This window comes from Eleutherodactylus coqui, chromosome 3 (assembly GCF_035609145.1).
Source record: "Eleutherodactylus coqui strain aEleCoq1 chromosome 3, aEleCoq1.hap1, whole genome shotgun sequence".
In the NCBI taxonomy this organism is placed as follows: Eukaryota; Metazoa; Chordata; class Amphibia; order Anura; family Eleutherodactylidae; genus Eleutherodactylus; species Eleutherodactylus coqui.
In genome coordinates this window covers 35,812,008-35,834,664 of record NC_089839.1, presented here as the reverse complement: position 1 = coordinate 35,834,664, position 22,657 = coordinate 35,812,008, and the positions used below count along the sequence as shown (strand labels likewise).

Sequence of the window (22,657 nt, the reverse complement as noted above, 5' to 3'; positions counted from 1 at the left end):
GGCTCCAGTGTCTCCAAAAACAGAAAGTTTAACCATCAGACACCATGACAGTATTCAATCTGCTCACTTCAAAAGATTGTGGTACCTAAGCCAAGACTTCCCAATGTGTATCGGTGTGGATGCGTTGTGCCCATACTGCAGAGCATTAAGGCATGACATACATTGCCCTCTCCCCAGACACAATGTATAGGATGTCTAGAAGTAAAGGCCCATTTAGACACAGCGATTCTTGCTCAAAATTCGCTCACAGCTGTCTTTTGAGCGATAACCGTTGCGTCTAAATGCATGAACATCGTGCAGTTTTCCTGCACGATTCATTTCGCGCTCAATCGCACTTATGACAGTTGGTAGCGCTGATAAGATTCTTACAACTCGTGTCCACTGGTAAGTTCACAGTGGGATGCGAGCTGTAAGCACGGAGAACAATGCAGCTGTTTGCTTATGCAAAACAGCTGTATTGTTGGCCAAGTGACAGCAGCAGTGTCCCGTTCCACCTGCATGGCTTTTTAGTAGCTAATTAGCTACTATAGACTATGCAAAGATGATCGCTCAAAACTGTCACTCAAACTGTGATTTGAGTGGTCATCTATCAGTGTAAATGGGGTCTAATTCTCTTGTCCTGAGATCTCAGCTGGGGGCACAAACTTGAATGTACAAATCCTACAAGGTGTCACTGTTCTGTGAGACCAATTGGGGAATACAGCAAACTGTACAGAACTGTCTGGTTAAAGGGGTTTTCTGGGAACCCCAAACATTGGTGGCGGGGGGGTGGTGGACGCAAGGCATTGAAGAAAAAAAAAACCAAACTCGCTGTACTTTGCTACTGTCATTTATGGACCGCTGCAGCGGTTAGCAGGGAAGCAGAGACTTCATGAGTAACATCTTGTAAATCTGCTTTGGGGTTTTTAATGTAGAAGCAGAGAACAGATTTACCAGGCCTTCTGGTTGAGCGTTGTCACCTTTCGGACCACTGAATATGTATATTAGTGTTTTATATAGTCCCTGCCACAGATGACCCAAAACTTTCTAAAAGTAATAACTCAAAAAACCCCTGGAAAGTCCCTTTGCACAGGACAACTGTTGTCACATTAGTGCTGTCCTACGACTATCGCTCGTGTGCGTCATACAGAAGTGGTAATCGTGAATGGAGGCAGAGTAGCAGAAAATCGCTTCAGGCCGCCCGTCTCCATTCACAGTAATCAGAAGCCGTTTGTAGATGGAGCCGCTCCTGTTTATGTGGCCCAATAGTTGCTTGGCTTTTAGTCCTGTTAAAAACCAGGCGGCTCTGAAAAGTGAGCGATTTGTTGCTCAGAGCGCTTTTTGGCAGCCATGTCTATACGGGACGCTTATTGCCACAAGTTTCTGGGATAATTTGGGTGATCGTCCCGTGTAAAGGTACCTTAAGGGTGGGGTTACACGGGACGAAAATCTTGCGGAATGACCGCACTGAAAACGCGAGACTAACGCAGAATAAGCGCAGCTTCCAAACCCGCGGTCGCAAGTTTTGAAGCGGTTTCGCTGCCTGCATTCCTGCTGCAACCATCTCTCGCCATAGAGAGGCCACTGTGGAAATGAAAAAAGAATTGACATGCGGTGACTTTGCTTTCCGCGCCCCATGTCTGTTTATGCACAGCTTGGACACAATGGATTGGCCGCAGCGTGTGGACGGGATTTTTGGAAGATTTCGTCCACTTTGCTGGCTCATCCCGGGATTAGGAGCTGCAGGCGGAATGGCCGTGCGAACATTCCGTGGCAATTCCATCCCGTGTGAACCCAGGCTAACACTGACAGCAGCCTGGTGAGCAGCTTATCCGTGGGGGTCCCAGGTGTCGTCCCACTGCTGATCAATATGGATCACCTATCCATTAACATAACCTATCAGACCTGGGGATACCCCATTAATGTACGGCTGCCTGAAATGACTGCAAGCAGATGAAATGTAAATGTTTACATATATGTAGGCTGTATGTGTCACGCCTGGCATTGCTCGCAGGGGCCTGTTCCAGTTTTGATTAGTGTTTTTTGGTTTTTTTTTTATACTGGGAATGGGATCTAAAAGAAGGATGATGAATTCAGTATGCAACGGGGGGTCCTGTTTTCTGAAGCCCCTTTTGATAGACACTAAAGGGACACTTTTTGTTTTTGGGGTCAGCTTTTTTTTTTTTTTTTAATGCGACATGTTCCTAGGTGTGGTATTTTTTTTTTCTGGCCTTTTCCCGAAGGCTCCTCTATAGGAGATAAAAACCCATGGATATTCTAGTCTGCAGCTGCATTCTGTAGGATTCAGAGCTGAATTCGCCAAATATTCCTTGCATTCTCTACGTTTCTATGTAGCTTTATACCCAGTATAGTCATCTGTAGCAAAAACTAATTGTCTATACCTACTAGTAGTCATGCAACTGACCCCTTACTACCCTTCATGCATGTTGTGATCAGTCAAGCATGCCAGCCATACAGAGACTTAGGCCCAATGTCCAGGGGTGAATCGGATTCTGCTTGCGGGAGCCCGCAACGGAACTTGACCCTGCCTGCAGCCGAGGACACGGTTACCTGTCTGGGTCTTCTATTTCCTGATCTGCGGATGCGTGCGGAGACACTACATATTTTTTTTAACTCCTGCTTTCCTGCAGAATCCGCGCGGTTCGGACGGCTTCAATTGACTTCAATGCAAGCTGTTTGTGCGTGATCTGCACCGAAATGGAGCATGCTGCAATTAGTTTTCCACACAAAATGGTCCGCAAATCAAATTTGCATGCTTTATTTCATTTGTGGATGGTTATGTTTTTCTATGGGCAGCTGGATGTGTGGATCTTCCACATGGATGCCCCGCAAATCAAAGCCACCTGTGGACATTGGGCCATAAAGGACGTTCTTTTGGCCTCATCTGGTGTATGTGGCCCGTGGATACATTTCTTGTGGTGTTCCCTATCCATATAATGGGGATTAACTTGCTGATTGGTATGGACCTCATTGCTGAGACCCCAGCTGCTCTTGAGTGGGGGATCCCATGTCCCCCCATCTTCCTCCCCACGGGGTTACTGCATGGTGAGGAGGAGATGGAGTGTGGGGCTGGTCACTCAAGTGTACTAGCGCTTCACTCCCTTTCATTAGGACTGCGGAGATGGTCAAGCGGTACCCGCTCTGGTATTTTCATCAGCCCCACTGAAATGAATGGCGCGCGCTGACCACGTATTCTCAATCAGCACTCCGTTCACTGGTATGTCACTGTGGCGGCCGAAGCGACCCCTGTAGTGACAACTATAGAGGGACATGGGAGTCTAGTTCTCGAGATGGGCTGGGGTCACAGAAGTGAGACCCCCACTGATCAGTAAGTCATCCCCTGTGGATAGGGCATAACTTGTCATTGTGGTACAGCCCCTTTAAATGGAGGGCTGTGACGCAATGTGCAGAGAGACTTGCTCAACCTTTTACGATGATCATAAACTGTCAACTGCTGTTCAGAGGTGAATGTAAGCCTTAAAGGGAACCGGTCATCACTTTTCAGAATATTAAACCATGAGAATATGGATGTTAATGTGTTTCAAAAACATGGTTTATTAGGTTAGGTTCACATCTGCGTTGAAGCCTTCGGTCGGAGCGTCCGTCACAGATCCGGCACAAAATACTGAAAGAAGCAGGCAGCGCTCGTCCGTTAAAATATCGGGCAACTGAGCAGAAACTGACCCCAATGGGGTCAATGGGGTTTATTCAGCACTGTTTAGCTCCGTCATAGACAGAACCATTTGGCCAGGGGATTCCACTGGCGCATGTGCTGATCATCTGTCCCTATTTGAGGGCCCATTCAGAGCACTAATCTGCCCACGCGCCAGTCCACAAACTTGGGTGAGTTGCTTTGCTCCATGGATAAGATCGAAATTGTCATCTCACGTCAGAACAGCATAGAGGGACGGGTCAATAAGAAACACTACATCCAGCAGGGAACAATCCGCCCCACACAACAGACCGGTCTCTATTATTTGCATACGGCATGAGAAACCCATAAACATGATTTCTCCAGGCATGCTTTCACAAGGGCCAGTAACAAACTTAAGTTTTTGAAACTGGAACTGCAGAATCTGTTACATTTAGGCCTAAGTGTGATTGACTCCGTTAGATCACTGCAAATGTGCCGAGAAGGAGAACCAGCGCCAGAATATATCTGAGATGCTGTTTGTTATACCCAGGGGTCCAAATATCCTTGTCCAACTCCCTCGTAATTCCAAAGTAAAGTTAATTGATTATTTATTTTAACCTTTTTTCTACTACAAATCTGCTCTAGCATATTTAGTTTATTTCGAAAACTTCCACAAATCCCCTGGACAGCTAGGGTCACCAACAGAGCTGTCCTGGACTGTATCACCCCAGAGGTGTCCTTGGATGGCAAGATCATGAGACAGAGACTGACGTACTTTGGACATGAGATGCTACTTGGAACGGTCAGCGATAAAAGGAAGCGGGGAAGACAAGACACGTTGGATGGACACCATCAAGAATTACATGGGAATGGACATCGAGCAATTGAAAGCAGTTGTAGAGAATCGAGAAGCATGGAGACGACCGGCCTACAGAGTATCCAAGAGTCGGACATGACTGAACGGATAGAATTGGATGTAGCTTATGTATGTGGTGCTATCTTCACAAGTAGACTGCAAAGTGACATTTCATGTCTTCAGTAGTTTCTGTTTTAGTTTTTGAACCCAATTTCCTTTTAGGACTTGGTGACTCTTGTTCCGTGTCTGTTAGAGGAACTACGGTGACAAAAAGGAAGCACAATTATTCAGCACGAAGTTTCACGTCTGGAAAGGATAACGCCAATGTGCAAAATGTATCAGTTTGCAGACTTCCTTTGCCTTCAGTAGCTCCCAGAGCATTTAGCTATTGAGCTTCTGTGGTTTCTGGGATGTTTTCTTAGCTTCTTCCCCACCGCTATCTTCACAGGCTGACAGATCTGCAGACACTGCGTCTACAATCTCCTCATTCTCTGCCTCTCTTGCTGTTAGAGTATGTGTGTATGCACCCATTATATTGGGTTTATTAACCATTAGCCCACAATGTCTCTGGATGCCCATTTCCTACAATCATCCTGGCACAACAGAAGGCCGGGCATTCAGAGACAAACAATGCAGTATGGGAAGTGAGGGAAAGAAAGTATAGGACAGGGAACTACTGGCAGAATGGTAGGTTTGCAACACACCCCTGCCTGAAAATGGATTGCAGACAGCAGAACAGAAAAATGGTGAAAACCACCTAAAAAAATCAGAACTTGGACCTGAAACGTGGTGCAAACAGCAGCAAATGAGCCGGTAAAGAAAACCTGGTGTATTTTAGAAAACTTGTTAAACTTGGCTCTACTTTAAATCTGCAGCATATCCTTAGACATTGCGGTTTTGGTTTCTCCACCTCCCCCCTTTTGACTTCAGCTTCGAAATCATAGCTTTAAAAACGAAATATCCTGCTCATCATCTGGTGCCCACATTTCTAAGGGCTCATTCATGTGGGTGATTTTCACATCCGTGTGATATTTGTTTGCAACTGATTGCATATGGACAGCACACTGATCTGTTCTAGCCAGTGGGGTTATGCAGATCTGTGGATTTACACCAACTTGTAGGCCATGTTAAAAAAAAAAAAAAAAAAAACTGCAGCATATCCTATTCGATTTCTTCTAAGTCAATTCAAGTCAATGGATGTGCAGTTAAGGAAAGAAAAGTGATGTGCCTGCTGTTCACAGAAGCGGTACTAGAAAGTTGGGATGCCTTGTCAATGATTTTTCTTGTGTACATAAAACGGATGACACAGAAGTAAGCAACACACAAAAAATTTGCACATACAAGTAGATTTTTAATTTTTTATATATTTTCTTCCATCGCGGACCACAATTGGACGGGCTTGTTTGAATAAGCCCTAATGCTGAGTTCCCATGAAGTTACTCATCTGTCTTTTTTTTTTTTTTCCCCTTCACTATGTAGTGACACACCAGAGAGAAACTTATGCCAGAACTGATTGCATACTTGTGTGTAGGACAGTTCAAGGCATCCAACACGTCCGTTTTAATGCCGGAAACCTCCCTTCGCTGGATAGAAAAACATTGCGTTTTTATTCTGACTATAGACGCCAGACCGGTGCACCAAAAAGGCCTTGGTTGTGTCTGCCTATGGCATGAAAACACTGGCCAAATGCAACCGATGAAAGCTTATCAGGCCTAATAATTTTCTTTACGCCAGTGACCTCACCTATGAGAGCCCGCCTTCTATCCGGGCAGGAAATGGGAACCTCCCAGATCTCTTCCATAGAGCCGATCGGTGCAAGTCTCCATTAGAAGCCACTGGTTAAGCCTGGGTTTATCCTCTTGCCCCCTGCTGGATGCTGTGCTGCCCCGTCTCTGGAGGTTTGGGAGAAGGTTCTTCTGGCGTCATGGGATCTTTGTCTTGAAGTTCTGGGAGGCCTCTTTAGTGGTGGAGTGCTACCTGTGTTGCTGCACCTGGATCGGAGGTTTGCTGTATGCGACCTCTTGTTTTATCTGGTGCTTCCATTAGCAGATGGAGTTTAGGTGGGTGCTAATCTGTGAAACGCCTAGTTTCACCACTAATTGGAGCTAGGGAGAGAAATGAGCACTTTCTAAGAGGATCTCCAGCCAGTCCCTAGTGGATTAACCTTGTAGTGGTAAGGGATTGAATTTAACACTTACCTTAACTCTACAAGATTGAAAATTTTATGTGGGTTGGCTCTTGTTGCACTGATTATCCAGACTTGGGACCTGATGGCTTCTAAGCCTAGGGCTGAATGGCCTCCAGGCCTAGGGCTGTATAGCTTCTGAGCACTATACTGTGCTCGGTATAGCAATAGCCGGTATACTAATAGCTTCTGAGCTTGGTCTATAGCCTCTTTAAACTCTGGGCCTTGGCCTAGGACCCTTTTTTATGCCTCTTTAGTAGGTCTTCTGGGCTCATCTGCGGAGCAATGACCTCTGGGCATTGCCTGTGATATTTAGTGGGAAAGCTAGTAGATGAAGTCTCTCTTCCTCACCATACACTCTTAGTAATGTCCCGAGTAAAGATTACCTTTTGGATGACTGGGGTAAGACTGTTCTAATGACTTCATGGGAACAAGATGAGAAGAACATGAGATGCAGTTTTGGGTATATGGAGGTTACATTGGATAAGACCAAGTAAATGTTTCCTCTTACGGAAAGTATAATGTCTTGGTGTAATATATATTTTTTTTATCCATTATCTGGATGGCTCTGGTGGAGAAACCACCACAAGGGAGAGTTGGCTCCTGGAGACAAACAAGCTGGCATGTATTTCTGTAGGGTTAGAATGCCCATCTGGTTGTGTGGCACGGATTTTGCATCCAGATCAGAGTACCAATATTTTCATTCCTCAGATCTGTGAAACGGCTCCTTGTAGTTGTGCTAGTATTCTTTGTGGATTCTAGAATCCAAGGGGCTATTGGCTCTCAGTAGACTAATGCTTAAGGCTAGCAACTCTAAGGGTCCATTTAGACGGGACGAATGTCGGGCAAACTATGCCCGACACTTGTCCCTGTGTGTCCTCCCGCGCAAGAGCTGAATGGCTGCAATTTGCACTGAGCTCATCGCTCAGTGTAAATAGCGGCTGTTCAGTATTGAATGGCCGCTATGTTAAGTCAATGGAGAGGGGCGGGGTAGCGGGAGGAGAGAAATCTCCTGCAGCCTCCTCGCTGTGAGTAGGCGATTCTAGCTCCCATACAGGTGCGTGGGAACTAGTATGTGCGAGGAGAATGACGGGCATCGTTTGCCCGACATTCGTCCCGTCTAAATGGTTAGTTCATCTAGCATAATCTCTCATGGGTGTAAGGGAAACCACAAGATTACTTACTGGTAATCTGTTCACCATGAACCCATGTTGGCACTGCTAATCCCCCTCCCCTCCCCATTGATCTATGGAGCTGCGCTAAAATACTTATCAGCTCTTTTAGAAGCGGTGGAACATGCCATGATTTTATTTTTTCTATTGGGCCTCTTTTGAAGTTCAACAAAAATGTCCAGATGAAATTGGAAGGAGGTGGAGGTGCTGAACGAGGCCATAGAGTTGTATGGGCGCTGCTGTATCACTGCCATGTACATTAGCCCTGAGTGATGTCACCCCGTATAATAAGAAGCATTTGATCTTCATTACCTGTGATATTAAGCTTCACTAGGCCATCCATTGTTGCTAATTGTTTCGTAATGTATTGCTAAAATTTCCGGGTTTGTAATTACCAGCTACATTGCCAAGTCTAATAGTGTGTGCCACCCAAACGCGCCTGGAGATGTTGAGGGCATAAACATCTATCTGTGCATATTGGGAACGGGGCGCCTGGTGAGTGTTAAACACCACTCCCTGGACTGTCCATTCTCTGACCTTTTTTGAGCTCCATAACGTAGTTTATAGGGCTCAAAGGTTATGACCGTTTCCCTTTAAGGTCCATTTACATGGGCTGAGAATTGGCCCTCTGTAATGAGCACTGATCAACTAAGCATGTTAATTGGAGCCTGTTCACTACCGTTCATAGACGTTAGATCAACACTATAGGGACGAATGATCGCTAATACAATCCTTCATCCCCATGCAGATGTCGTTGGTCAGCTGTTGTCTCCATTCACGATCTTCTCTACATTCAGATTGTCCGATTATTGGGCAACAATTCATGCCCTATGGGATGTAAGGCTTTGGTCACGTCTGTATCATGGCTTCCATTTATAATGAAAACCATGATGGCATGCTGGATCCTTCCTGGATGTCATTGGCTTGTAGCCGGGTAAATCGGGTGTCTGTCATTGCAGAATCTCCGACTGAGTCTCTGAAGCAGATGTGAACAGAGCCAGACTACGTTTGTATCAGTTCGACGAGGACTTTTTTTTTTTTTCTCCCTCCGACCTTCTCTTAATTGTTGAAAGACTTGGCCGGAATTTAGAGTTTTCTAAAATAACGCCGGGGTTCCACGTTCTTGTGATCCCAGAGTGTTTCAGTAGAAACGCCCCCCTCCCAAACAATCATACACTTATCTATCCTGTCGACAACTGTTCGGCCAACTTCCAGTACATCTACATGCAATTTCTGTGGAAGCGGTGAAGCTTATACAGAGTGACTCTCATAAGGAAACCCAAGCTTTTCTCATTGACTCTGAAATTTTTGTCTGCTTCTCTAGGTTGACCTGGATGGAGATTTATGAAAACTGTCAAAAAAAAGGTCCTTATTGCCCATAGTAACCAATCACAGAGCAGCTTTCATTTCACCACAGTACTAATAAGAATGAAGGCTGCACTGTGACAGGAAAGATGGGTTTTCTTTAAGTTTTCATGCCCCCCCCCCCCCCGCCACTTCACGTTTGGGTTTCCCAACAAGAGAAAGATTGACATGCTGAGTTATAGGCCTGAATGCCCCTTTAAGGTGTTCTCTTACCCGCGTGGTAAGCGCTATGACCGGTCGTAGATAGTTTGGGCCCCTTTGTCTGTAGACTGCACAAAACTAGTTTTTTGGTTTTTTTTTCTTTTCTTTTTAGCTAATGGAAACCGTTGACTCATCTTTCCTGTCCAGAACTTCAGCAGATTTGCAGTTTCCCTTAGGATCCTCTGTACTTCTTAGTTTAGTAGTTGATGGTCCCTTGCCAACCCAGAGTAACCCGTTCCATTTTAGCTTGGCAAAAGTCCATATGCTAAATAAAGTCTGAAAACCACAAGTATTTCTTGCGCACATCTGGTTGCGGCTCTGATGTCTGCTGACCGGTTAGAAGGGCTTTTGTTCTGATAAAACGTACAGACCTCCTCTACTTCCTCTAACTTTCTGAAAGCTCCCAGTGTAAGGGGCTGCCGGAGTCTAAAAACCTAAGGGAGGGACTGGTGTAAAATAATCAACTACCTAAAGTGTTTGCCTGTTACTCCGCTGCTCCTCTCCTCCTTGCTGCTGCTCGCTTACTGTTACATGCCCGTATATCCACGTTATGGCTACAGCCAATCGAGAGGGACTTGCATGTCCTGAAGAGTCACCAATGGCGTCCCATACATAGAGCATTGACTGTAAATTTCTAGATCATGTGATCTGTATACAGAACACTATTGGGTAGGACATGGCAAGTTCTGCGTGTGGATCTGCACCCAAAACCGCATCAGATGCAAGGGGGGGGGGCGGGGAAGCTGTGTTTGGGTGAATGCCCACGGACACACTTGCACCGCGGTTCCCGCGCATGAATTCCGCAGTGGCAAGGTTCCATTGAAGCCAATAGTTTTCTGTCTGCCAACGCACACATGCAGATTTCTGTTAGCGGGGGAAAAAGAATCGCAGCATGTGTTGTTTTTTTTTACTGCTGACTTGCGCCGCGGGAGGGCTCCATTAATATCAACATGGCATTTTTCTGCTTCGCTCATGAGGCCATAGGTAGAAAGCAGCCATGTTTTTCTAACTGTGGGCAACCACTTTAATCACTGGTGACCTACCACTCAGGATCCCTGGCGATCCGCTGACCGTCCGACCCGCTGGCGGTGCTGCAGGGTTGGATCAGGAAGTCTCGGAGTCAACTTCACTCGCATTGAAATCAGTGGGAGCTAAAGTCTCGCCTTATACCTCCGCTTCCAACACAGGGGTCGGACGCAGAAGTGTAACAGGCTGCACTCCCATTGAGCTACCTCTTGAGACTTCTTGCTCCACCCCAAATGACTATGCCCAGTCCAGCCCAGCCTGTTGCACTGATAGCAGGATGGACGATCAGCTGATTTGGAATCCTGAGTGGTGAGTTCCCAGCAATTAACTATTGATGACCTATACTGATAGCTTACTAATAGAATTTGCCTTTAAAAAATCCTTTAAAGGGGCATTCCCAATATTGACTTATCACCTATCCTGCGTATAGGTGATGTAAGTCTGTTTGAGGATCTCAATGCTGAATGAATGGGACTGAGCTGCTATACCAGGCAAGGCCACTATGACGCGTACAGCGCTGTGCCCAGTATGCAGTGACGCTCGCCCCAAATGGAAAATAGTGTGGATTTTCTGCAGTTGCGTGTGAATGTAGCTCATTGTATCCAACAGTCACGCATCACTGCATAGAGTATAAGGAAAATGCAGTCAAGCATTATAGAAAATAGCTGGGAAGTATAACCTGTGGTAGAGACTTGCATATAGTCTAGAAGCCCATAAATGGACATGAGCTTTAACTGTCCAACCTCACATTAGTATCACTTTAGTCTTAATTGCTTACGGCCATGTTTATAGGAACCCTGCCGACTAATTCCTATATACAGAACCACAAAACCCTTTCAGATGGTTAGGATTATTCTAGGTCTCGGAGACCGGTCTTTATGCTGCCGGTGCACGTGAATCCGTGGCTGTGCCCATCCGTGACTTGTCATCTTTAGTGAACCTACATTTATTTATAATGGTATTGCATAATGTTTTCTGGATCTGCTGGTAAATAAGGGTGTGCCCACACCGCTGGCAGAGCCTCCATCGGCAGACTGCAGAAACCACAATGCCAGTGTAACATGGCACACACGGGAGAGCTCTAGTAATTGGGGCTTAGAGCGTGGTTTTATAAAGGTGGACATTCACTTTAAGGCCGATCTCGCACAACTGGATTTCTATTGCGGAATCTGCGATCGTCACCCGCGCAGACGATCCGCGGTATTCCGTACACATTGAAAGAATAGAACATTCGCATATCCGCTCAGATGTTTACTTTTTCAGCCAGATCCACGCGGGACTGCTTCCATTGAAGTCAATCGTAGCCGTCCGACTTGCGGCCCATCCGCAATTGACATTGCGGATAGGCCGTGAGTACCCATTTGATCGTCTAGTGGAGGCACAGGAGAGCCAAGAGAAAAATGTGTACTGCGCGTGACCATCAGTGAGCATCCGCGATCCTCCACAGTACAGAAAAGGTACACGGGGATGGCGGCCGTGGGCGGAGACTGATTCTGCTGCGGGCTCTCGCATGCGGGACCCGGCCTTAAAGGCAGTCTTTTTAGGGCATCTGCGCACACAGGACTTTTGCGGAGAATCCGCAGTGGCATTCCATAGCACCAAAACTATGAGATTTGAGTAAATCCCATCCTCAGGACGCAAAGGTTTTCCAAGCGGATCTTGAAACCCGCAGTAGATCACTATTGGTGGATCGTCATCGGCAACAATTTTGCGTTGGACGAATCTACCAACACCTCGTTGAGATGGGGAGAATCTCAAGGACATGTAAAGCGTGCCTGTCATTTCAGAATAAGGGCCCTTTTACATGGGACACCTGCCGGGCTCTTCAGCGCCCAAGAATGGTCCCAGAGATAACCGCATTCATACCGGGCCGAGGATTGCTCGGTGAATGGTGGTGGAGCAGAGATTGGTTCGGCTTACCGTCTCCACTCGAATTCATTCTGCTCCGGCCATCACTGATTGGCTGCATATCTCCTCGTTTACTCGGAGGTGTGCAGCCAACCAGCGAGCGTTTTTATGTTGCCTTTACGACCCAATCGGCTGAACAAGCTTGTGTTCGTTGGCTGCTTGTTACTTTTTACATGGCCCCATACTTTTGGATCCATTCCCAGTCCGCCTTCTACCCCACGGGGACCCTCACCGGCGGTATGCTTGGGATGATCAGTACACTATGGCCAATCACGTTGTAAGATTCCCACCCAGAAACGGGTCAGCTTCTCCAGAGATTGGTCTGGGATGGAAATTCCTCCTTGGCTGCACATTGAGGAGCCCGTGCTCCGTAGACTTCCTGCCGATGGTAAAGACCTGGCAATCCTACGGAGCGTCACGGGAATCACATGTTGTCCTCCTACTTTGCGCTTTTCAGTTGGTACATGCAGGATCTCAAGCCTCTTCTACTGCTGAGCCTTTAAGACGTTTTTGTTTCGTCTTCCCGGTGACCACAAGAGCTGCACCTCCCCCGTTCAGAGCTCTTTACGTCCTGTGTGATATCATTCTTTGGTAATTTCCTTCTCTTTCAAACCCTTTCTTCCTCTTTTATGTCGTGTGGCTTGACATGCTGCCGATCTAGAATCCGCCCCGAGTTGCCTTTTACAATTGGAACCACATGCAACTTGAAATTATTATCTTTGGTTTTTTATCACGCCTGTAAAATATATTAATCTAATTTTAAATCGCAAAAAAACCCATTTTGTGCAAAAAAAACCCATTCATGAAAATCCCTTTTAAAAAGCTGTTTAAACAGATAGTTTTTCCCTGACTCGGCTGTGTGACTACACCCTGAGGGGGGCGGGGCTTCACACAGCAGTTTTTGGAAAATGCGATTGCAGTTTTAGATGCAGTTTTTAAGCCCAAACCAGAAGAGTCTCCAGCAGGAAAGAGAAGTCCTTCCATTGATGGTGCTCATTCTGCATGCGCGGAAGGGCTGCGGATCGGATGGCTTCCATTGTCTTCAATGGAAGCCGGCCACGCAAAATCGGTGAAAACACGGAATATACTGCGATTATTTTTATATATATATATTTTTTTCATCACAGCGCAAATCCGCTGCAGATTTTCTACATTTGCCCTTGCATTTCAAAGGATAAAATGGCGCTGAAGTTTAATATCAGGTCTGACCTACTCAATCCGTGCGGTGGAAATCAAGCCTGAGCCTCGGAGTTCCTCCATGGATCTTCATGCAAATTCGCTTGCGGCTGCGGTTTCCTGGTCATAAATTGACAAGTTAATTCGTTAATTTCCATAATCTGTCTAACTGGGTCCGTATGAACCACAGTGTGTATCTCGCTACCAGTCAATAGAATGCTTGAGTGGAGCCGCTTTGGCTGTGGTATCCGTGGCGTAACTACCTAAGCGTATGTCCACATGAGACAAAGTTGCAACAGAAAAGAGTTTTTTTTCAAAATTTTGCATTAAAAAAATTTTTTGTGGAATTTCGGGCATGAAATCCGTAGCGTAACTTCCCCGAGTGTTCATAGCCTTACGGAGGGTGACTACCTTCTATACAATAGCACCCATAGGCAAGGCCATCGCGCTTCAGTCCTTTGTGCTTTAATAAGATAAGAGAAGGGTGACTCTTTTACTAACTAATCACGCCCACCCGCTGCCATCTGTTTCAGCAGGAAGCTCCGCCACCGATTGTGGATTTTTAAAACAAAATCATGTCCATTTCTTCTGTGGATTTTCGCTGCAGCTTTGGCGCTTCCAGTGCGTACACGGGCGGATTCTGCAGCAGAACTTGACTTATTTACATGTGGATTTTCCTACAAATTCGGCACAGATTTGCGCAGATTATTCCACCTATTAATATTTAGTACAGAAAACACTAAATGTCAAAGCTAGAAAATCCCTTTCAAAGCTGCCGCTCTCGCCATCCACGGCCTGACATGTCTCCGTACACACAGGAGGCTGCACTGAACTAGTCAATTTATAGTAATAGAATATAAGAACTTCCAGGATGGGGAAACCGAGTCATCACTGGATGAAGAAAACACGTAGAACCAGCAATGTCAGGGGAGGCGGTGGTGGTGGCGGGGGGGTTGGGGGAGAACATTAGGCGCTCACATTCCACAATGACCCAACCTGAACATGTCTCAACTAGGGAAGAATATGCCTTGTCAGACAAGATGTATTACTACTGTATATAAAGGCCTGAATTATATGTAATCCCTGACCTCAATGGAGGTGGGGAACGGGAGAACCCGGAGGAAACCCACAGAATCACTGTTTTTGGTGTCTTTAAGGGTGCAGTCACACGTATAGTTGCTTTTCTACGGATTTTGCAGCAGATTTTACCTCCTCAATTTTAATTCAATTGAAAGGGGTAAATCTGCTGCGCCTCCGCACACAATCTGTACTTATGAACGCACCCCTGGGATATGTTCTCATGGGACTGATTTATTTTATTTTTTGCTGCCATTGGTGGTACGGATTTTTTATTTTATTTTTTGTGCCATTTTTGTTACGGATTTCGGAATATAGCAAAGGGTGAAATCTGTGGTGTAAATTTGCAGCATACGGTTGACACACCGCACGTGTTAATGATGCATTTATTTTTTTTTTTTTCTCCACGCACGTAATTGCAGGAGCAGCAGACATTGTGGAGATCATTATCACAGTTTCTGCAGATCTGCCAGCCTGCAGCCTCTGGTAACCCCTCCACCTGTTGTTGTTACCACAATCTATATACCCAACGCCAGAGTGGATTGCAAAGATGGAAGTGGGAGCCCTCTAGTGGCAGCCACTTAAAGCAAGTTTTTGCTTCATCTTTGTAAATCTTTTTTTCATTCGAGTATATTACAGAAATAAGACTAATAAAAGATGGTAGATGAGCAGAAATTGTCTGAGACGTTGGTGCCCATTTAAATCAAAGTTTTCGTAGTTAGGGCAAATCTTACAACTGTGCATTTATGTACAGTATATGCTACCGCCAGGCAACAAAAGCAGTCTTATTCTCGTAGAAATCAGGATATTATAACATATGTCATGGTCAGTAATCTGCCACTAATAAGGTTAAAGCACTTTCTTATATCAGTAGGGGAAGAGCGGAAACGGGCTTCTAGATTGGTGTCTTATCAACATTCACGAAGGCTCAAAGTCTGCGTTTGATCAGCAGGGCTGGGCGCCATTGTAAAGCCAAGTGCAGATAAGGAGCACATTTTGATTCTGTAGAAACCAAGAGGTAGCCCTATAGGCTCTGTGCGTTCGTATTAAAGGGGTGTTACCAAGATGCACAGGCCTTTGGAGGTTTTGGGGGATCCCCACTGGTCCCACTCTACTCACACCCAGCTAATGGCTAACTTTGCTGGGGAACTGGTGGCCGCCAGCCTGACTCCTCCCTGCAGGGGAATGTAGTATGGATTTTCACGCGAATGGCACCGACCTGCACATTGAACGTGCCCTAAAGGGATGTTCCTGAGATGACGTTCATCCAACCGAAGCAGTGTGTGAATTCTGCACTGACACGCGGGGAGAATAATGAAGCTGAAAATGGGTTCCCAAAAGTTTCAAAAACTGGGTAACTTTTTGTCCTTTTAAGCCAACCCACACTACTGGTTGTCGGAGGCAGTGCAGCTGCTCCGACCTGACAACTTGTCTTAACTTAGGCCTGATATCGCCCTTGCCAGTGTGAAGGAGCCCTACAAGTCTGGACTCAACACTTGTTGTGTTTATGGACAGTATTGGGAGTGGAGAGACACTTGTGCTGCTGATCTAGTTTGGCTTCCGGACTTCCCACCCCTGGGGGTGCAGTCAACCCGTATGAGGACGAACGATTGTATTAAAGATCGTTGGTCCTCGTAAAGCAAAGTGTCTGAACTGCAGAGCTTTGCCGACTGTTGCTTGTTACAGTGGGTTGATTCTTGGCCCGTTTTTTAATTGGGGCTTCAGATGCAACTTGGGGAGGGTAAGGACTGGTTCCCATTGAAGAGAATTCATGTGGGATGAAGGATTATTTTTCAGGCAATGCTCCATGGGAAAAAAATATGCAAATCTCCTCCCGAAGGATGAAAACGGTCGTAACCGCTATTGTATTGTAACACGGTACCTCCACTCACCAAACGGAGATCTGGAAAATGATGAGACCCTGAAACTGAAAACCTCTCCCTACACCAAGTTGTTTCTATAAAGCCTCAAACCAGATGTAATGTAAGGCTCATTACAAAGCTAAAAAAAAATGTGCACAAGCCGAGCGGCGTTCCCTGCGCCGGCCGCTATTATGTAGAGCGAAGGTCTACTGCTGGGTGATGTGAATGGCACAATGCTGCTTCATAATGGGCCGGCCGCAGGACTTTCTGCTAAGATGTGCAGCAGCACGTTCTATTTGTGCAGTGTAAGCCGCAGCTGTGCATGACTCAATAGGAAGTGGAACCACACATTGCTATATATGGGCTATATACTGCACACTCTGTAAGGTAGTTCCATCATGAAAACTAGTTATCTGACTTCATGCGCTCCCTCGTTACAGGACCTTGTAGTTAACCCAGTGACACGAGTCCATAGACTTCTAGGCCGTCCTTTAAGTGATTTTCATTGACGTATGATAGTCAGGCTAATGAATTCTGCTCTAATTCTACAATATTAACCCCCCCCCCCCTTATTTTTGCCTTAAAGGGGTGGTTCAGTTCTAAACCATTGATGGCGTATCAAGATAGGTCTACAATTGTAGATTGGCGGGCTTCACTGCCCAACATCGGTGATCAGCTGTTGGGCCTGATGCACTTGTGTACTGTGCTGAGCAGGAAGCAGACAGCGTCGTTCCCACTACAGTGGCCACGCTTAGTATTACAGGCAAAGTTCCCATTGAAGTGAGTGTGATACCAAGCATAGCCACTGCAGAGCAAATGGAGCTGTCAGCTCCTGCAGAAATCAGCTCTGTGTATGGGACATAGTGGAAATAGCTGATCAGCAGGTGTCCTGGCACTGGACCCATGCCAATTTACTATAACCTATCCTGAGGACAGGCCATCAATATTTTGCAATTGGACAACCCCTTTAAAAACCAAGCGGTTTTCGTGGTTCCATAGTAAGAGCCATAACCCGTTAACATAAGTGTCCAATGGTTTTGGAAAAAGATGTATTTCTTAATGACACCGCTCTGGGGTAAATATACATATAATCCTAAAATCCTCCATTGCTTTAATGGCGTTTAGCATGTGTTTTGTTTTTTTTTCCCCATCAATTTAAAAATGGCTTTTGTGACTAATTAGCACAATGTATTCATTTGTGACAACTAAAAGATGCTACAAATGAACTGACCCAACCGTTGGAATAAGATAAATCTGCCAACTAAAGAACTGTGACAATCACACGGCGAACACCTGAATCGGTGATGGGTGATGGAGCTCCACCTCATTCCCAGAGAGATGTGTATCAGTGGCTCACCGCTCGCTTTGAACCCCCCTGGATTGGACAACGTGCCCTGTTCATTGGTTACCGCGTTCAGCCAAATGCACACGGGCGGGTTCTTACTGCGGAATCTGCGGCGGGCGTCTACCCGTAGGTTCCGCAGCAATGTCCGTCCATAGCATGCAATCTAAAAGTCATTCTTCCACGCACACAAACGGAAATCACTTGTGATTTCCATTCACGGAGGAAAAAAAATCGCAGCGTGCTCCATTTCGGTGCATTTTCCGCACGCACTGCTTCTATTTGTCATCGGGAGACACCCGACCCGCAGCCTTTCTGCAATGTCAATTCCGTAAAGGCTGCGAGATCCGCGTCATCGCCTAGTAGCGGTGTTGGAGGTCTCTACTAGGCATGTGCGCCGGCCGGCCCATCTGCAGTACAGAGAATGAAGAACGATGCAGGGGTCACCGGCCACAGTCACAACGAGACTTCCCATGCGGAATCCGTGCATGCCCGGTGCATTAAGCACTTCCTCGGACATCTACCTTCCTTCCTGTAGGGTCAGCTCATGCCGTCCATTTCACCGCCATGTCCATCTTTGTGTAGCCGCTGACGGCAGTCTTTTTTGTTTCCAGTCCTCATTTGTCTTTATCCCTTTTCGGTTAGTAATTTGTGTTTATGCTAAATTTTGTCTTAAACGGATTCACTTTGGTTATTTTAGTGCTGCACCAAGCAACTCCGCTCGATCCCCTCGTACAATGCTGGGAAGATCTCTTCTGCCCCTGGATAGGGGTTACTGTGGACACCCTGTATATTTGGGCAGTGTGATAACTTGGACTCCCACCGATGCCTAAAATAAAGGATAATTGCTTTTTTGCTTTTTTTGACTCTGCATCAGGTCTTGCAGTGCTGTGTCGAGCAGCTCTGGTTTCTGAGAAATGCCTTCTTCTCGGGACTGTAATACCAATAGGACATTAATATTAATGAGGATAGACCATTAATTACAAGAGCGCAGTACTCATGCTCGCCCTGTCTGTTTCCAGCCAGCAGGCTCTGTGCTGTATAGGCTGGGCTCACATATATCCATTATGCCCTTCCTTTGTTTTTGGGTACCAGTTCAGCATCCATACCCGCCATTGGCCGGACAGGAAAATGCTGAAGTCCAAGTTTGTCTATTATGCGCTAAACGCCATAAATGATCCCATAGAAAACAGTGAGATTGGCTCTCGCATCTTCTCCTCCCAGGCTTTCACATTAATTTACTGCTTTGCTTTATGACATTTTTGCTTTTGTAGCTTTTTTTGAATATTTTGTAACTTTTTTTTCTTTCTTTTTGTTTTCAGTTTGTGAAATGTGGCTACGCCGGCTCCAACTTTCCGGAGCACATTTTCCCGGCTCTGGTTGGGCGACCCGTTATCCGTTCTACTGCCAAAGTGGGAAACATCGAGATCAAGGTAACTGTTCAATAAAACCTCGTGGGCCACATTTTGGGTTCTCATCTGTAACAGATGAGCAGAACTAAATGTGTCATTTTTACTTTTTTGTTTTTTCTCTGCTGCTTTGTCTGCTGGTCCTCCATTAGTGCTGCTTCTTATTGCATCCTTAGGATTCATACATAATGCTGAGTCTCTTTATAGCCTTTCTGCTCAATGCTTTTATCAGGTATTGTGCAGAATCTACTTCTAATACACTTGAAAAACCGACAATCAGTGCTCGTTTCTGCCAGAAAATGCCATTTAGAAGGACCTTAACCTTTTTTCAGGACCTTAATTCAGTCAAATTTGAAAGAGTTTAAAACTGACAGATGATGTCCTCAAAGGGTTAAAGGTGTTTTCCAGGAAAATGCTATTTATGACATATCCTCAGGATAAGTCATCACTGGTCGATCTGCGGCTCGAGACCCTGGCCAATCGGCCTTCTTTTGCCAGTGCTGCTAGACACAGGGATATGCTGCTCTGACCCCGGTGTAGTGGCCGGTGCTTGTAACTACAGGCTCCGCGCTCATTACAATCTGCAGTTACATGTGCTGGCCACTACACAGCAGTCGAAGCAGCAGCTTCTGCTCACTGCCCCTGTGTTTAGTGGTGCGAACAGTGGGCGCCCGAGCTGCAGATCCCAACCAATCAACTACTGATGATCTATCCTGAGCATAGATCATCAATAGTATTTCCCTGGAAAACCCTTTTAGCAGACTGTAAAGAATGACCGATGGTGACAGATCTATGAGCAGGAAGGGGTCTGGATAGAAAGAAAACTTACAATGTCGGACAGCCCAGGTCCTGTCACTGTCTACTTCTGTGCTGCTAGTTGGACTCTGAATATTCACGACTGGAAAACATGTGACCATGGAGAGCATCCTTAATCATTGTATAAAGCTAAAAATCACTAGGTACAAAGTCCGGTAAGTAGGGAGGGTGAAGATCTACTTCAAATTTGTTGTCGTGAAGACACCCCTGAATAAGGGCCGCCCAAGGAGTAGGAGCGTCGTCTTCACCGCCGCCACCTGAGGAAACTTTCTGCTGCTTTTGGTCAGTCCTCCATAACCACTTGCTCTACCATGTTATCAGACCGGCTGGTATGTGGACGGGGCTCTGTGCACAGTATGGGGAGGTGGAGTTAGTCCCTTGTGGGTGCAATGATTGAAAGAAGGGCCGAACATTGTGTAACAAACTTCCATATTTCACACCCATGACACCTTCATGGCATATCTTATGATGAATGTCAATGGGCAGCCTCCCACGCAAGTGAAGAAGACTTGAATGATTACACGCTGTTCTTGGAACATAAATGTTGCCATTTTAAGTATCAAACTCCCCTAACTCCAGCCGCTCTCATATGGGTTCTGTGCATCTCATTCATCCCCGAAGAATGTCCGCATCTTCTACAAGACCTTGGAACTTGAATGCAGTTTGTGAATCAGCGTAACGTTCCTACAGCAGAATGTACCATCGGTGTTTCATCTGTATGTTTCTTGCTACATGTGATTGTTCTCCGTAAGAGAAACCAAGTAATCTTGTAGATATGATACCTTTTAATGGCTAACAAAAATTCATGATGTTAATGCGAGCTTTCCAGCCTCTTAGGGTCCTTCCTCAGGCATAATGGAACAGATCTGTACAAATGTTCACACGTATGAAAAGGCACAGACCCAGCGAGACTAAGTTGTACTTAAAACAAAGATGAGCTTACGATAACATTGTGTATTTTTGTTAGCCATTTAAAGGCATCATATCTACAAGATTACTTGGCTTCTCTTGCTGGGAACAATCACATGTTTCTCTATTGGATAACACGGTACCAAAGCTTTTTTTTTTTCTACCTGCATACAGAAACTAATCCCAGCAAAGTAGAAAAAGTTTCCTGGAGGACCAAAATATGTGGCTGGCACGCTGGCCGTAAATATGGCCGTGAATCAGACAGCCCTGTTGGCCCAGTAGACACTGTAGCCGGGTTGTATATTAGCTGCTAGAAAGGGAAGCGGTTAGCACAGCCTTTTGCCCCCATATATATGATTACTGGTAGATCTGCATTTAGAAAAGTGGTTGTCTAAATACCATAAAGGGATCTTCCTGGACTTTTCAAAAAAGTCCTTAAGAACAAGGAATGGGCTAAAGTGTATCTGCAGGGGAGAAGCGACCCTACAGTGATGGGCAGGAGGGGCACAGGCCCCCTGTTGACGAGATTGGCAAAGACCCCTGCCAATCAACAAATTAACCCCCATACTGGGGATGAGGGGGGTAACATGATCCTGGTATAACCCCTTTAATGGGTGCCTACTGCTTAGGGTTTGTGGTGCATTCTCTGCCCTTTAGAGAGTTTTGGGGACTTTTCAAAAAGTTTAAGTCTGGCATGAGCGATGTTCTCCAATTTCACCTCTGACTTCCTCTTCTCAACTCTTCTTTCTTTCTTCCTCTGTTACTGAAAACCTCAAGTAGAATAAGAAAAAGATGGTAAGTGAGGCTGTGAGGTTGACGTTGGGGCGTATGCTGTAGACATGGTGTTCTCCGCATGGACTCGCAGCATGTACTCCTAGAATAAAGCCCATTCTAGCGCCATCGTGGTCTGTCCTGGTCGTATGGAAGCATTTCTATCCAGGAATGTTGGACATATTGAATTTGCATATTGAATGGGAAGTGTTTAATTACCACTAACTCGTTACACCTGGAATATGCTCCTTGCATTATGGCTTTGTTTGAATTTTGGCATGCTGAATTAATGGAGGTTTCTCTACTAATCGGGTGTTTTTTTCAGAACTGAAAACTCGCTGTAACCCCCCCCCCCCCCCCCCCCACTGCAATGGAGGGCACTTTTTTGGGTCCTTTTTTATTAAAAGGAGATGAAAAAGGGTAAAAGGTCCCCCTTATTCAGAATACTGTATTTTTCGCCCGTGTGCTGCTCACGTATTTATTTTTTGAACCGCACACAGAAGCATTATACAGTGTTTCCCCTAGCTAATGTGCCCATAAAAAAAAAAATCAATACTCCCCCCTGGTCCGCAGTGGTCTCCAGTGAATGACATCACTGAACGGCTGTGAATTGGCTCATTGAACGCCGGCTGTGATAGGCTGCTTGCGCTCGATTAGCCACTCACAGCGCTCGCTTTGCTGGAGGCGGGGTATTCAAAGCCCCGTCCCCAGCAGAAGACAGCAGTGAGATGAGGAGGACGCCACATCGCTGCCGGACACCATCCTGAGGCATTGGGACGCTGTGGACGCCCCCCCTGAAAATAAGTCACTGCCCTTTTTGGGGCAAAAAATAATATAAGACAGTATCTTATTTTAGGGGAAACACAGTAGTCTAAGGCTGAAGTCAAACTGGTGCTTTTTCACTCTAACAAGCTCTCCATTAAAAAAGAGGAATCTCTGCCCTGGTCT

The 22,657-nt window shown here is 45.9% G+C and overlaps 1 protein-coding gene across 1 annotated transcript in view; it reads left to right on the top strand.

Moving 5' to 3' along the window:
• ACTR2 (actin related protein 2) overlaps positions 1–22,657 on the top strand; it is a 44,671-nt gene that overhangs the window by 2,915 nt on the left and 19,099 nt on the right. Inside the window, exon 2 of the mRNA XM_066595480.1 lies at positions 19,127–19,237. Coding sequence (XP_066451577.1) covers positions 19,127–19,237 — 111 coding nt within the window. The remainder of the gene's footprint in view (positions 1–19,126; positions 19,238–22,657) is intronic.